The 17,043-nt window shown below is 41.3% G+C and overlaps 1 protein-coding gene across 1 annotated transcript in view; it reads left to right on the top strand.

Annotated features, from left to right (window-relative positions):
- PolQ (DNA polymerase theta) overlaps nucleotides 1–13,279 on the top strand; it is a 290,206-nt gene extending 276,927 nt beyond the window's left edge. The window contains exons 39-42 of the mRNA XM_080282250.1: nucleotides 1,082–1,339; nucleotides 5,251–5,485; nucleotides 5,830–6,035; nucleotides 13,142–13,279. Coding sequence (XP_080138376.1) covers nucleotides 1,082–1,339; nucleotides 5,251–5,485; nucleotides 5,830–6,035; nucleotides 13,142–13,279 — 837 coding nt within the window. The remainder of the gene's footprint in view (nucleotides 1–1,081; nucleotides 1,340–5,250; nucleotides 5,486–5,829; nucleotides 6,036–13,141) is intronic.
- Nucleotides 13,280–17,043: the final 3,764 nt, after the last annotated feature.

Here is a 17,043-nt window from a genome sequence, read left to right as displayed (position 1 = left end):
ATTTTTATTGGCTCCTGAGTTTCGTGGTTTCCCCTGGCACCGGTTGGCTACCGCTTTCAAGCCGGTTGAGATGCCTCATTGCCGGATATTGCATTAGACCACTGGTTACATCCTGTTTCAGTGCTAGATGTTGCATAATGTAACCAGCTAATGCCTTAACAGAGCCAAGGTAGCTGTGGCGGATATTGCGACAACAGATAATTAAGAGTTTATTTTGTTGCCACAAAATTTGTGCCATGTCTGCTGGCAGATGAGCAAAAAGTGAACTGTCACAATCAGTCAGGAGCTGTTTGATTGTTCAAGTGCTGATGAAAACTTTCTGAAAAATGTAACAACAGATGATGAAACCTGAGCGGACGGCTACACCGTGGAAACAAAAAAAGCAGTCATTGCGGTTGGTTGGAACTTCGTCACCCCAACCAGTTTAAGCTCGTCAGAGTTGCTTAAATGTGAAGGCGATGTTGATCGTCTTTTTTTTATTGGAAAGGCATTGTTTGTCATGAGTTTGTTGGACATGGTGAGACAGTCAGTAAAGAGTTTTACAGTACTTGGATGTGTTGAGGCGTTTAGGGAGGCAGTACGAAGGAAGAGGCATAAGGCATGGACAGACAAAATCTGGTAGCTGCACCATGACAGTGCACCTGTTCACGTGTCGCTCCTCATCTGTGACTTTTGGCGAAGCATGAGACGAGTGTCATCTTCCACCCACCGTGAAAATCGCTGATTTCAACTGATAGGGTGGGTAGATTAAATTTTGCTATGAGAATTGTGCATCATCCCTGAACATGCATTCCAGGATGCGTTCCAGAAATGGAAAAAATGTTGGGAACGTTGTATGAACAGTGGAGGGGAGTACTGTATTTTGGAGAAAACCAGATTAAGTTGTAAGCAAAGCAATAAATTTGTTTTTTGAAAAGTTCATTTTCATTTTGGACAGACCTTATACTGTAAAATGATATATATTTTTTTTTGTGAGTTGGACAAATTTAAGTATGACAAGTAAGACTGTAAAGCTGGTGAACAATAATGTACTGAGATTGTACAAATATGATAGATGTCTGTGAATAATGTTTCTCTACAGAGTGATGGTGTGCATGAAGAAAAGACAGTCAGCGTGCGGCGTGTCTTGGTGGCAGGGCGAGGACGTGTGCTACTAGCAGCTGACTATTGTCAGCTAGAACTTCGCCTTCTTGCTCACTTCTCTTCTGACTCTAACCTTCTGGCAGCCCTGGGAGCTGGAGGGCAAGACAGCCCAGAGGTTTTTACTTTAATTGCTGCACAGCTTCACGGCATCAGCCATATTGAGGTGACACCAGACCAGCGCCAAAAGGCTAAACAGGTACAGTGTAGTAATCTAGGGGGGACAGCAGCTTGTGGGGGTATGGAAATGGAGGAGTGAGAGGGAATAAGATAGGTAAGTGAAGATGGACAGACTGAAATGAAGATGGAAAATATTGAGTAAGAAGAGGGAGGGGAGGAAAAATGGTAGAGGATTTAAAAGAGCATTAAACCCTAGATGAATAATTTTAGAAGGTTTGATAGTTACTGATGTACTAAAATTATAGCCTGATATCTTGTTGCACTCCGAACTCTTCAAGATTTGGTGCTTAATCACGGTTATTTGCAGTAACGGAAATGATTGGCTTATCATTCACCTGTTATCAGGTATCCCCACCATTAAGCACCTTCATGGATCATTCAGGTAAATACTTCCAGACCATGTAAAGAATTTTTAAATGTTAAGTGACATATAGGTATACTCTGCTTAATTCTGTTCCTATTAACATGGTTTCACTTTAGCATTGCTCATATTTTGACATTCTTCTGGTTAATGACACCCAGATTCACCATGACTGTAACTCAGTGAGAGAAAAAACATTATCAGCACTAGTGAGGGATACTAGATTGTAGATGAGTAGATCTTCTCTGTCTCCTTCCTTATAAATTGGCACAGTATTTGCTCTTTTCCAGGCTGTGGGTAATTTTTTCAGTGTCCAGAGAACACTTAATGATGTCATAAACAGCCAGTCTAATTGATCTTTACATTCCTTCAGGATCCATCCAGCCACACTGTCCAGTTACATTGCCTTCCTCACATCCAAGTTCCTCATCAGCTGCAATATTTCATTCATCTCAACTGTTATCTCAGTCATTTTGATTGTCCTTGTTTCCTCATCAGGTTCTGAAAACGCCTCATCCAATACAAATTCTGAGTATAACCCACCATCTGTTATTTCACACAATTCTTCTTTTTCATATGTTATGTCTCCATCTCTCACTCTTAATTACTATCCTCTACTTTCATTTTACAACTGACAAACCTTACAGCAATTTGGGTTCATTTTGACATTTGCTTACAATATCTTCCTCATTTTCTCTTCTTTCCCTAGCCATATCTTTACATATTCATTTTGCACTTATTTACAACAATTCCATTAGTGGCTTTTTCACTATACCTTCCTCATACCATATTCCATGCTCTTTTCCATGCCTCAGGTGCCTTCCAACATCTGTTATGGAACCACTCATTCTGTTTTTCCATCCTTGCAGAGAACATTGGGACATATTTACTTACCCTTTCCTTATATGCTGTCGTCATTGTTTCTTACTTCTCATGAACATTTTCCACCATATTCATTTCACTCCAGTCACTGCCTTGGTAATATCTTAAAGAACAAATTATGGTTTTCCTGTCTGGCTTCCTTCTCTTTCCCCTTGACCCCCAAGCACATCCATCTTAGTAACCAAGTGAGCACTCATACCCAGCATAGGAAACTAATATTCTACACATCTTCAGGATCTTTTGAGAACACAAAGTCCAATCTCAGAAGTTCATCATCCCCTCTGACTCTCATATTTTCTCTAACAAGCCTTGTTAACATGCTTTCCATCACCAGATCTGTCACTGTATTCTCATGATTCCTTATTGCTCCATGCATCCATCCCCTCCCAGTCAACATCCTTGCAATCGGAGTCTACCATTAATGTTAATCAATTCTTTCTGTCAGCTCTTTCCTCGACATCATTAGGGATTCCTTCACCAACTGTTTGTTTTCTTTCTTTCATGCCCTAGTTTGTGGAGGCTACAGGTTTGTTTGGCTTTTCATCACAATTATCTACGTACTTCACTTCTAAAATTTCTGGTATGGTGTTTAGAAGATGTATCCATGTCACCTTTAATTCCATATTAGTCATGATCATTACACCTCCCCCAGATTTCCCCTTCCTTCTTTTTCTTCACACATTTTTGTTCTTCCATCCAAATACCTTCACTGGTAATTTGGTCTCTGTTAGACATATAGTACTTCTGGCATTTTTTCCTTAATATAATCTCCTGGTTCCTCTTTGTTAGATATTAGTCCAAATACATTGCTGTACATGATCCTTAGGTTACCAGTATGTGTCCCAGTCATTTTATGCTCCTGCTTGACACTTCTGTAAACGTAACCAATTTTGTTTCCTGTCCTACCTTCTCCACTTTCCACCTCCACCCTGGTACATATTCTGCCATCCATTACATGAACTCAGAAACCTGTTCTGAGTCACAATGAAGGGAAAGAGTTAATGATCTGAAACTTTTTGTAGCACAAATACACAAATAAACACACACACTGATGCACTCACACTATTGCCACATTACTCATATCTCAGCTAGGTGGCCCAGGCAGAGTATTTGCCAGGTGTACATGTCACACCTTCCTATTCATTCAAGTGATCTTATATCATTTAGCTAGGCCCCTTGTTACTCCTTCCATAAGTGGTCATACTTGACCTTGTTTGTGGTAGGTGGTGGTGACCATCATCCACTCACTTGATGTAGTGCTGCCTACTTTCTTAGCTTTTATCATTCTTTTTCTGTGCCTGCCCTCCTCTCTTCCAATTTCTCCTATCTTTCCTGTCACTTCTTATTCCTTTTCTTTCCTTTACAGGTGGCTTTACATTGAGTGACAAGCCAAATGGTTTCCTGTAAGCCAAGAAACCATTTACAACGCTGGGTGATAACCATATAACCAAACCATACGTGCTCCCTATGTGTCAACAAGTGGGTTGGTGGAGGGTTGGTGCCCCTCCCTGTAAAACAGCTAACTCAGTGTCAAGTGGCCACCCTTTATGGGATTATGGTGTCTGGCAATAGATAGATAGATAGATAGACTTGACCTTGTACATCTCGCACCTTCCCATTCATCCACTTTACTCCCTTTCACCTTTGTTTTCATATCACCAGATCATAACGTAACAAAAATGACACCCTACTTCCTGGTAAGGAATCCCCATATTGGAATTGGCTTTGGTACAGCTGATGTTTTCTATGGAGTGGAAACTGAACAATTGCCAGAATCAGCTGATTACTTCTCATCAGCTGCAGGAAGCTGTTGGAAAAAGAAAATGAGATGTGTAGTAAGATTTTTAAGACTGTGAGAGTTTTAGGAAGTTGTTGAAAAAAAAAGAAAATTGAGATACAGTATGTAGTAAGATTTGTAATGTTGTGAAAGTCTAAGCTTACTAAGCTTGGAGTTAGACTCTACGTACAGTCACCCAGAGGAAAGATCACAAAGTGCTTGTATTTATGGCTGAACGTTTCCAGCCTAAGTGATGGTTGTGTGACCAATTAACAAGCTTGTAGCCACATTTGACCGACATGGTAGTACCTCCCAGGGTTGATAGTGCCTTAATTCTGACCTTGAACACCCCATTACCTTCATTGACATCTCCAACATTAAATCCAGCCAAATGAGCATGCCTGCTTTTATCTTAAACTACGTTGAGGGCTGAGGGATTTCTGATTATAACAAGCATTTTGAGGAACCATGTACAGTACCACTTTTTATTCCTGTGAAATTAAGGACAATTGATTTTCAGAAGATGCTTGTGAGCACTATGTTTTAGCAGCAAAATATATGATGAGAAGAGGTATACCAAGGATAAGAGGTGTGTTTTATTGGAGTAATGGAGAACTGTTCAGGCAGCATTAGGTTGTGGGGAAGTTTTATGTTCAAGTCATTCTTGGTGAGGTGTTAATATATACACTCAGGCAATGTGGGATGGTTGTTGGATTAGTATGATGCTACAGATAGATGTACTTCCAGTTACATCGTAATGTAGCCTCAGAACTTACAGCATACTGGTACATCCGTTCACCTGTAATGGTTAGAACAAAAACTCCCCACTTCCACAGTAGTTAGTGTGGTAGGTAAGCATGCAAGAGCACACTTTATAGAAATTCTCATTTACCTGTGCCTGCCTTGATAGATATGCTATGGACTGCTGTATGGTATGGGAGAGCATACTCTGAGTGAGGAGCTAGGGACTACAGAGGAGGATGCCCACAAGTTCTTGGAGACCTTCCAAGCCATGTACCCAGGTGCTCATTCCTATCTACACAAGGCAGTGGACACTTGCCGGGCAGCCGGTGGTATGGTGTACACACTTATGGGCCGCCGCAGACACCTGCCAAACATTGACAGTACTGACCCATATTTACGAGGTCAGTTATATATTATTCAGTGTACTGTACTGTGATTCACTTATATCAGTTTATAGTAGCTATTAGGTTTTTCTGTATAACAGTCATAACATGGGGCTTTCTGCATAAGCACAATATTTGATATTTTGTATGATACAGTAACATCATTGCAATTTAAAAATTTTATTCATTTTCCACTGTTCAGTACATTGATATGGTACTGTTGTGTGTATTCACATTCAGAAGTGTGTTATCTCTGTTACCTCACTAACATCGTAACACAAAGGAAAAAAAGGCATACCTGGTACATCTAATAAAAACACATTATTAACCATAGATTATTATTATGTGTTTTTATATATCAGGTCAGAGTGAACGTCAGGCAGTGAACACACAGATCCAAGGGTCAGGTGCTGATCTGGTGAAACTGGCTGCAGTAAGGATTGAATCAGAGCTTCAGCAGGCCTTCCCCTCTGCACCTCGGTACCTGACACACCCAGCTGCTGCCAAGATCACACCACTCAGGGGAGCATACCTGGTCCTGCACCTTCATGATGAACTTATCTATGAGGTATTTTTAGAATATAGTTTGCTAGAGGTACCTTGTTGTATCTAGAAGAAAGATGTACAAATTGTACATCCATCCATCCATCCATCCATCATCTAATCCTATGTTGCCCCATGAGGAGCATAGGAGCCCGGGGCTAGGCAAGTTGGTCCTGACATTTAAGATAAGAATGACCAACCTCACTCATCCCTGAGTGGCATTACGTGAGCAATAAACTGCAACCACCCCATGGATATAAACCTATACAGGCTCAATCTGATTGGAGTGCCTTAATTACCCCCTAAACCACCAGGCGCCAGTAGGTGTACATGCAGTAAAAAAATGTCTGAGTAAATTTCAAATAAGAAATTTTGTTATGTGTGCTTTTATTACACAGAGTGTTAACCTCTCCTTGGCCGTGGGTCTGGAATTTTACGTGCATCCCAGGCCAACGCCAGAGCCATTTTCTGAAGTTTCGAAAATTGATTTTTTTTCTTACCATATTGAAGAGAAAGTTCAGACGCACTTAACAGTGCAAATCCCCGCTTCCTAGACCTATTCTGTGGCTTGCAATGGAGTGTGAAAGTTGCAGGAATATCGGCAACAGATATCCGCCGCCGAGAGGTGCGGCCACAGTGCAACATTGCACCTGTTATTTTTTTTTTACCCTCAAAACAATGTGAATGGTGCTGAAATGTTGCGCATATATTAGATATGATGATATCCAATGATTTCAGTACATAATATGTTAGCATTGGCTTGAAAAAAAATTATTATGAATATTTTTTCACCTTTTTGATATAAAATATGTTTATGGTAGTGTCGAGTTATTTTTTTACGTTATCGTTGTGCCCTTGCTTGGAAAAGGAATGAGAAAATTGTCTGTCCCCTGAGGTTAGGCTCTTCCACGAGAGATGAAAGTGGAGGGTCAGATCCGATTAGGAATAGGGGAGTTGAGCTGCAACTTGCCGCTCTCACACCACGTGCATGGCTAAAGATAGAATCGTAATGCAGTTTCAAAACTATGAATAAGTCTAATTATTATGAATAGAGAGACAGAGGAGAAATAAATACGTTTACATACAGGGGAAAACGTATATTTTCCGTAATAACACGTTCACCTTTCTCTATTATTTTAACTTATTTCGCAATATATGTTGCTGTCTGTCTGTCATGAGTGTGGGAAGGTATGATATTTTCTGCCTGGGTAAGGGAAAAGGGTACACCCAACACTGTACACGGTTAGAATTGCGAGATGACCTGTCATTCTCACCTTGCATGAGCTGATTAGCAGGAAGGGAAGGAAGTTCTTTCCATCCATGAAAGCATCACATGAACACAGAAAACTATCCTGTTATGCTTGTAAAAGGCAAAGAATATGTAAAATTATTCAAAACTGTGCAACAAACCAGAGCAAATAGGTAAAGATACCAAACAAAAATTAATTTTTCTTTTATTTTCATGTCTTTTTTGTTTATGCTTGTGTTTATTTATAACCATAAACAGGGTGGTTGTGTGTGTTTTGCAAGGGGGGGAGGAAGATGATATTTTCTGTCTGGGTCGAGATAATGGGTGTAGCTATGTGTGTTTAGGCATGGCCGTGAGTGAAAAAATCGTACATCCACTCATCACAGCAGCAGGTGGTGAACTGACAAATGAGGTGTGAGAGCGCGAAGTGATGGTCAGTCTCATGTCCCAGATGGTCGTTCACTTCTCAAAAGTTTTTACAGTTTTCTACAAGTTACACTGCATCGAATGATCCAAACCAGTACAACAAACCTGAGCAAATAGGTAAAGATACCAAGACAAAAATGTATTTTTCTCCTATTATCATGTCTTTTTTGTTTGTACCTGTATTGATTCATAATTGTAAACACGTGGTTGTGTGAGTTTTGCAAGAAAGGACAATGGTGGTATTTTCTACCTGGGACGAGATAATGAGTATAGTTGTGCTTGTTTAGTCATGGCCAGGAGCGAAAAAATCGAAAATCCACTCATCACGGCAGCAGGCTCTGAACTTCTTGATGAGGTGTAGGAGAGTGTAGTGTAGGTCAGTCTGAAGATGTTCAGAATGTTCATTCACTTCCCCAAAATTTTTGCTGTTTATTTATAGGCCATGCACAAACGACGCCTGGGACCATTTATCGGCTAAATGTCATTTGACGCCGGTGGCCACAGAGAGGTTAAGTACTGTAGGAACACATATGGAACAATAGTGAATGAACAGATATCAGAATGTTGGGTGAGTAGTGAACCAGGTGGCATCTGGAGTGGTAGGTGTTAATATGACAGATTGTCGAGAAAGTGTATGAGAAGAAATGTAAGATATTTCTGGTACATATTGGTTTGGAAAAAGTGTACATCAGGGTGAAGCTGCTGAGATTACTGGGTTTTATATACCCTAAGATGGGGCTATTCGACTCACCTGGGGCAATTACACTCAGTAAGGGGAAATGAGACTCAGGTGGTCCAGACAATGTAAATATGGGTATATTTGACTTTTTCATATGGTACCGTATTCTAAAATCACTAATTTATATTGTATGTGAAATTTAGGGATAACTTGCTGAAGGTAAAAGAACTGTGATCAATTTTTCATTCCTGTTGTTTTCAGATTTTTTTGAGCTGTGATTTGCAACAATAAAGACAAGATTAACTGTATTTTCCTTCACTGTCCTGTGGATATATAACGAGCTAAGTGTCATTAATGTTTATCCACCTGCCAAACTAAGTTAGCTGCTTTCGTTTATAAAATATTATGATTTTAGACCAATGGGCCAATTTGACTTGGCCCCCTGGGGTAATTTGACTTGGCCTTATGGGGCAATTTCACTCTGCGTTTTGGGACAATTTATATGCTGCAGCTTCATCAAGTACTGTCTGGACAGTTGTAGACACTACATCATGGATTTCAAGGATATTCTCCCAGTTACAAACTGGCTATATGGCTTCCTGAAGAGACATAATGTCCTGCTGTCCCCCTTGATATGCCAAAATATTTTGAGGAAGCAGGCTGCTGTCTCTAAAGAGGTCATAGTGGCCTACTTAAAAAGCCAGAAGACAGCCTTAGGGGAGTACCTTCTGCAAACGTCATTAACTGTGACGAAACCAACATCATGGATGATACCAAGAGAAAGCTCCAGATATTCCGGCATGGTATAAAGCATGTGGAGTGTATCATGAATTCGATAAAGAGCTCAACATCCATCATGTTCTCCATTACTGCCATTGGACAGCACCATACTCCATATGTTGCTTACAAGGCTGAACACTTCCAGCAGTCATGGATTGCAGGAGGACTAATCGACATCTTTAACCCCTTAAACGCGGCCGTGTACAGTCGCGCCCCCCCGAGTGGCGGGGTTGTATCGCGGTCTGAGTACCTGTAGGAAAATATTCGCCAAAAATCAGAGATTAACCCTAGAACATATACTTGGTTTGGCAGATAGTACTTACATTCAGCTTTCTCCAGAGACAGGTGTTGAGCCTTCGTGGACTACCCAAGGACTTGTGGAGACTTGCAAAGTTGGGTAACCAAATCTTCACTTTCACACCTCCAGCAGCCTGGTTTCCCCTCTACCACAGCCTCATTCTGTCACAGTAAACTTTATACTACAACGTAAAGGTAGTTAGGAATCCGTATTTGTACAATAAGCACTGAAAATAAGGCTAAAATCAATGGAGCGTACGGCCGACATGCAGTGCGGCGGCGGTCTTCCTGTCACTCAACAAACATTTCCATTTTCACAGCTAAAAACATGTATACTACATTATTTTCAATCATGTTACTTCCCAAAAGACCACCACGGCGCGCTTTTTATTCTGCCTTACGCCCGTCACTTTATTCTCGTTCCTGTCGGCCGCTTGCACTGACTCGGAAGAGCTAGAACTCGCCATAATGTCACTTTGAAAGCCTGCGGTAAACTGACGCTAAACAGGGGCAAACTGTGAGAAAAAAAGCTAGTGTTACAACTGGGGAAACAAGCGTTTCCTATTAGCATAAACTGCTTGTGAGAGGAGAGCGTAGATTTACAGTTCTGAGCACTCAGAGCGCTGCCATGTATCACAGCCAGGCTGGCAGGGGCCGTGGTGGGGGGGTGACGGGGGAAAAACGCGATACTTGGCAACAACGGAGGTCAGTGGTACAAAGGTCAAGTGTGCTAAAAGTAGCTAAAGGGTGGTGGTACTGATAGACAATACCAGCTGGAGCCTGCCTGCCCGCGGTTATTCAAAATTTACTAGAATCGCAAACACGACGCTCCGCCGTTATGTCCTTTTTGCCGAGCGTCGCAAACGCGACGATCCGCGTTTAAAGGGTTACCCAAACTTCTTCTGGCTGGTTTGATTCAAATTGAAGCAGGGGGAGCGGAGAGGAGTGTCTCCTGAAGTCACACAACCAAAGGACAATACTAGGCAAGAAGGCATCAAAGGTCAGAGCAATTCAAATGAAAACTTCAAATGTTTCACTGAAAGAAAGCCCAGTGAGTCCAATTGCCCCACATCAGGTGTTGATAAACATTACTTTTATTTATCAGATACAGTAATCCCTGTACTATCTGGATGCTCACTTTCTGGACTCCCCACTTACCGGACATTGTGGGCCTGGACCTTCGGAACCCAAAAATGGCCAAAAAGAGAAAAAATCCCCCCCAAATCTGATTTTTTTTCCCACCCGTAATTTGAAATTGTCACACGGCTAAACAACTGTTGTTTATGCATCCCTTCACCCCTTCCTTCCTCCCCCGCTCCCCAGTTACTGCCTAACCACCGTAGAGGGTGGATGTTCATCGCAGTGGATGCCGCACATGCTCATTTTTGTGAATAAACAGTGAAGAAACTGCAATACCTCGCCACTAGACCACATGGGAATTTACAGTGTTGTGCAGTGTTAAGAAATTAGAATTTAGAGTGCAAAGGATTAAGTGTGGAGTCCAAAGTGGTGGTTGAAACTGGCGTGGTGCAATTAAAAACAGAATGTGCAGTGTTAAACAATTATAACTCACAGTGCAAAGAATTAAGTGTAGCACAACACTGGATTACTGTACATGCTTCAAGAGCATTTTTACCACTACCAGAGCCGTAGAGGAGGCAGTTACAGACGTGCTGTAAGTACCCTGTACGCTGCTAAATATTTTCCATAACCACTTCTAATTCCTTATTCTCTGGTTCCTTTTCATTTATTTCATGCTTTATGTCCATTATTGGTGTGAATAGGGTCTTAAATAGGTTTAAGTAGGTGCTATGCATGTCCGGTAGGGAGTTATTTAGGTGGCTGAAGTTGGGCTGCATTAGGGTCCATAAGTACCAGTCCAGCAGGCAGGGACCCACTTTCCGGACATGCCTTTGGCTCTATTACATCGGATAGTGGAGGGACTGTATGTCTCTTCTGTTTTTTTCTATGTTAAAATCCATCCACTCACTCGATGTAATGCTGCTCTCGGTTGTCTGCCCTTTCCTCTCCTCCATCCTTCTCTCCTTCCATCCTCTTCTTTCTTTCTTTCCTTCATTCTTTCCTCGTCCTTCTGCCTACGGGTGACTTTACACTCCCTCTTCTGTCTTTTTTTCCTCTTCCTTCTGCCTGTGGGTGACTCGACACTGAGTGACAAGCCAAATGGTTTCCTTTACACCAGGAAACCATTTACTATGCAGGGTGGTAACCAAATAACCAAATTTTGGCACCTGGTGGTCCATCCATCCATCTATCCATCATCCAATCCTGTGTTGCCCCATGAGGAGCGTAGGAGCCCGGGGCTAGGCAAGTTGGTGCTGACATTTAAACCTGGTGGTTTAGTGGGTAATTGCAGCACTCCAATCGGATTGAGCTGGTGCAGGTTTATATCCAAGGGATGGTTGGGGTTTATTGCTCACATAATGCCACTCTGGGATGAGTATGGCTGGTCACTCTCATCTTAAATGTCAGGACCAACTTGCTCAGTCCCGGGCTCCTACACTCCTCATGGGGCAATGTAGGATTGAATTATGAATGAATGAATATCCTTTTTCACATGTGAAGTTGGATCGTTTGTGTTTCATTACCCATGCAGTAAAGCTTTTTAAGTGCCCTAAATGTTGCATTACAAACCTTAGTTCAATGAAAAATAGCCAGAAGTGAGTCGAATACCCACATTTTATGGTATGTATTTATGTATGATTGATTAAATAGGTGTAGAGAGAAAGATGTTTGGAAGTGCTGTTGACATAAGGGAAATGAGAGAACAATACAAACATTTATTACATACACACATGAGAGCATGAGGGTCTTATGTGTTTAGTCCAGTTTATATGTCTTTTTGTCTGTCTGTCTGTTAGGAAGATTGTGGAAAAATTATTATGTGTAATTGCATCAAATTTGGCATAATAATTCAGGCCCATAAGACGAAGAGGTGATTAATTTTGGCTGAAAAGTATCTTTGTAGTGAAGTGTTCAAAGAACAAGTGGGACCAAAAGTTCACTGATATTTTACTTTTGTTTGTAACTTAACCCTGTTGGCAAATACTCCTAAGGTGAAACATGCTGTATTTGGCATGTGTGTTCATAGATGACTTTCTAATACAGTGTGCATCTACAAACTTGGACATGCTGTAAGTGTGCAGAAGGAAGGAGGAAAGGAATAATGAAGAATTAGCACCAATCCATAATATGATTATATGGCATTGTAGGAGTAGACGGAAAATAAAGGCTGGAAGAAATACGGTAACATCAGGAAGAGAGGTGTGACAGAAGATCAGAAAGGAGAGAAAGACTGGAGACAAAAAGGCCCTTTTTGTCACCATTTACAACAAGCAGGGATACTGAGGAAGTATTCTTTCTCTCCCTCCCCAGGGGGCATTTTTAAAAAAAGGCAAAGTGGAATAGTAGGTAAATGTTTTGTCCCCAGTGCTACTGAAGTCACTTTGTTTTCATCTGATGGAACTGAGCTATTCCCACAGTTTGAATATTAAAGTGAGGTTGCACAAACTTCAATGAACTTTAATTGTGAGGTAGGAATGAGTCTCCTTTACCGGTTAAATTGGCCCTTATGTCTGACTATATTCGGCCATCATTTGAAGCAAAATGGATTAGGCAGCTTCGTCATATTAGAATAAACCTATTATAGTAATATGATACCAATTTCATGTAACGGTGGCAGGTGTGTGAAGAAGATGTCGTGCAGGTGAGCCAGGTGGTGAAACGGCACATGGAGGAGGTGTGGCCACTGACAGTCCCACTCCAGGTCAAGCTCCAGGTGGGACAGTCATGGGGCAGCCTGCAGCCCTTCACACTATAGGGGCCAGTGCTGGAGTGAGATGTCTTCATACAGTACCACCATTTTAACTAAACAGGTCTACTGTTTCATTATACGAATATCCCTGTCCCTCAAAAGGAGAAGAGTGAACTACAGAAAAAGTACAGCTTCAGCCTGCAGTCCACCAGGGTCACATCCAGAGAAACATTAGGGGCCATATTCTTGTTGATTATTCCCATAAATCCAATTATGCATTTTTCACTTCATTTTTGTCACATCCAGTTTTATTCAGCATATGAGAGACTTTTTGAACTCGAGACATCATACAAGAGGTCTCCCAGAAGGTGAATATGATAATTTAGAAACAGAAAGAATAAAACAATAAAACACATCACTAGGTTGAAGGGGGTTAAGGATGCTCCCCAACACCTGTTCCTTACCATTCTGTTTCTGTATATATCACCTTAATAACTCTTCTGTGTTATTTATGCTATCTGTATTGGCATTAAAACTAAACCAACCATGTACATAAAGTAGTAATGAGCACTGTGCTTAATATATTGCTTAGGATAAGGTGCTGTAGAGCCTAAGCCAATGGAAGTATTCTATAGTTTGCCCGTAGTCTGCCTGTTTAAACCACTTCTTATATTTTGGGAGTCATTTAATCCTTTCTCATTCTGTGAACAGTTTATTAGCTCAGGCTACATGGTGGTGATGTTCAGTTGGGGGATATTATAGTAGTCAGAGGGTTAAATATACTGTAGTCTCATTTGACATTTAGAATGCTTGAATATTCATTACCTGAATTTAAAAGTCAGGATATAGCCAGACAAAAACCCAGCTACATCTGTGGCAACAAAATTCCATTAATAAGCAGTCACAGAGCTGGGCATTTAAAAAACTGTTGTGGCAGCAAGTCTGTCAGTAACTTCCTCATCCAGTTCTCCTGGATTAATAACCTGCTTGATACTGCAGATCTTTTAACAAGGTTATTGTGTTGAATGTTAGCTATTTAAAAATCTATATTTTTCCACCAAGAACAAATTTTTGGCCCAAATTTGTCCAGCTAATATCAGACTCTTTACCCCTCCCCCCACATAGCTATCTATCTACATATCTGTGCTGTTTCCCTTCTAGTGGGTAGCCAAGACAGGACGACACATTCATTTCATTCACCCATCACCTAATCCTGTGTTGCCCCATGAGGAGCGTAGGAGCCCAGGGCTAGGCAAGTTGGTCATGACATTTAAGATGAGAGGATGACACACACACACACACACACACACACACACACACACACACACACACACACACACACACACACACACTTACTTACTTACTTACTTACCTACTTACTTACTTCTACCTTAGCCTCTAAGGGGAGAAGGGACCACTCCTGATTGCACCACACCACACAAGGGTCAACTGCGCGGTGGAATCCACCGACATCAGCAGGACCCGACAGCAGAGTTACCCCTGCCACACCATAATGAATCTCCTTCCCCTTACCTGGGGAGCGCGGTAGCACAGTGGTAGCGCGCTGGACTTGTGATCGAGGGATTGCAAGTTCGAGCCTCGCCCGGGCTGCCGTGCCGGGAGGGGTAGCTCCCTCCTGTAACCCTAGCGGGGCTATATAGTCCAATACAGGGCTTAGCTCAGGGGAACTCCATTTCTCCCATTTTTTTCCTTCCCCTTACCTGACCCAGTCAGCAGATCAGACCAGAAGTGGGAGAACATCGCCCCCCATTGCAATATACGACTATAACGTAACTATTTTAACTCTGTTTTATTACAGAAATCTTGAATGAAGGGAAAATGCTATTGTCTATTTCAAGGGGCATGCCTTTGAGGGCTCTGCCATTTTATGCCTTTTCTTTGTTGATATTACCTCAATCCATCTTTTTTAATGTAAATAAGGATTGGGAGGATGTTTGTGATGGTGCGTGTTCAGAGTTTATTAATAGTTAATATATTTTCATGCATTTGATTTTCTCAGTTTTATAAATTGTTACACATAGTTATAAATAGCTATACAGAGGTAGATGTGTGGTACCTGGGACTATATATTGTGCTCTTTGTAGCATGTAACAGATGCAGTGCATTCAGTTTGAAGTGACAGGTCATGTAAGTGATACACCACTGTACAATATACATTACATCAATATATTGTGAAAGTGAATCTATCAATCTGTCTATCTATTGCCAGATGCCTCAGTCCCGTTTGGGGTGGCCACAAACAAATCGCCTCCAAGTCGCCCTGTCCCCCGCCATTTCACTGCCCTGCTTCCAACTCACATCCCACTCTCTCATATACCTCTCCACCCCATCCCTCCGTCTCATCCTCGGCCTCCCCCTCCCTCTTCCCCCCTCCACCTCACTCACATACACTCTCTTCGTCAGTCTTTCACCCTCCATCCTCTCCACATGGCCAAACCACCTCAGTGTGTTCCTCATAACGCTTCCTGTCACATCCACATCCACACCACAACGCTTCTTTATATCCTCATTCGTCAGCCTGTCTCTCCATGTGACTCATTTCCACTGCTCTCACTCTTGACTTGTGTCCTTCCCTGTACTGTAAATCATGAGATACACAGTGCATCAACCTTTGAAGTTTATATTTTTCTAAAACTAAAGGTTATTTCGTAGAGAAGGCCCACACTTTACGAACAGGTTACGCTCCTGAAAAACTGTTTGCTAAATGATATTTCGTTGTGCAAACGCATTATAACATGGGTTAAATGGAGTTTGGTTCCAGGACCGTGATTTTTCCCCCATCTACCCTTATTAACTCCCTTTTTTGCTCAATCTGAATTAATATTTGTGTATTCTATGACTTCCTAAACCCTTAATCCACAACTTATCTCTAGAGTAAGGCTCTTCCTGGTGGACTTGGTGACTTGTTTGCCAGGGCTTGTAGTGACAAAATATATGTTGCACATGTGATGGCGAGGTACTGTACTGTTTTGGTTGGCAGGGTGGGAGTGAATGGTGCATGTTTTCTCTGTTAGTGGCGCTGTGGTAGAATCAGCTGACTGAGAGCACGCTCGGTTTAAAATTGCCCATGGAAAAAATTTGTTAAAGCGCATGTTGGCATTCATTAGGCGAGTGAAGAGTAGTAAAACTAGAGTAGTAAAACACGATCTTCGTTAAAGTGAATTTTTGTTGTGTGATTGTTTGTAAAGTGGGGGTCGCCTGTATGAGGAAGATAGCACTGAATATTTAAAAAAGAAGGAGGAAAGAAAGAAAGAAAGAAAAAGACTGACTTAAAAACTATTGCTCTGGTTCATATCACTTGTTACAGGGTTTTAATTCTCATTTCTTAACTCACTGGGACTACTGTGGTACCTTTGTGTACCTTTTGTTACTGCTGTGAAGTGTTTATTATTAAGGAATAGCCTTATAAACAATATACATCTCATCCCAGTTATTGTCAACAAAGTAGCCTGTTTGCCACCACCATGATGGATGTAGCCAGCTGAAAAAGTACATGTATAACAGTATATGGTTTAGTACCATTCTATTTTCATGAACTGTGCACAAGCATATCACACAGAGATTTTAGTACTTAAGAAAAAATATATATACTGTATTAAAAGGTAAATGGTTATAAACACAGTACCCGGTACAAAAAATTATAGATTATATAGTAGTACAAACATTTTAATAACACTATAGTGTTCATTGTTAAAAGTTGTATAATTCTTAACCCCTTCTGCACTGACTCTTTTTAAAGCAGTTTATCTCCTTTGAGTCATTGTTTTATAACTAAAGTATAATTGTACCTCATGTGGGGCTATTGCAGC

The sequence above is a fragment of the Coenobita brevimanus genome, chromosome 93, assembly GCF_032717465.1.
Source record: "Coenobita brevimanus isolate Jiangsu-jjx chromosome 93, ASM3271746v2, whole genome shotgun sequence".
NCBI lineage: Eukaryota > Metazoa > Arthropoda > Malacostraca > Decapoda > Coenobitidae > Coenobita > Coenobita brevimanus.
This window is presented reverse-complemented; position numbering and strand designations above follow the sequence as displayed.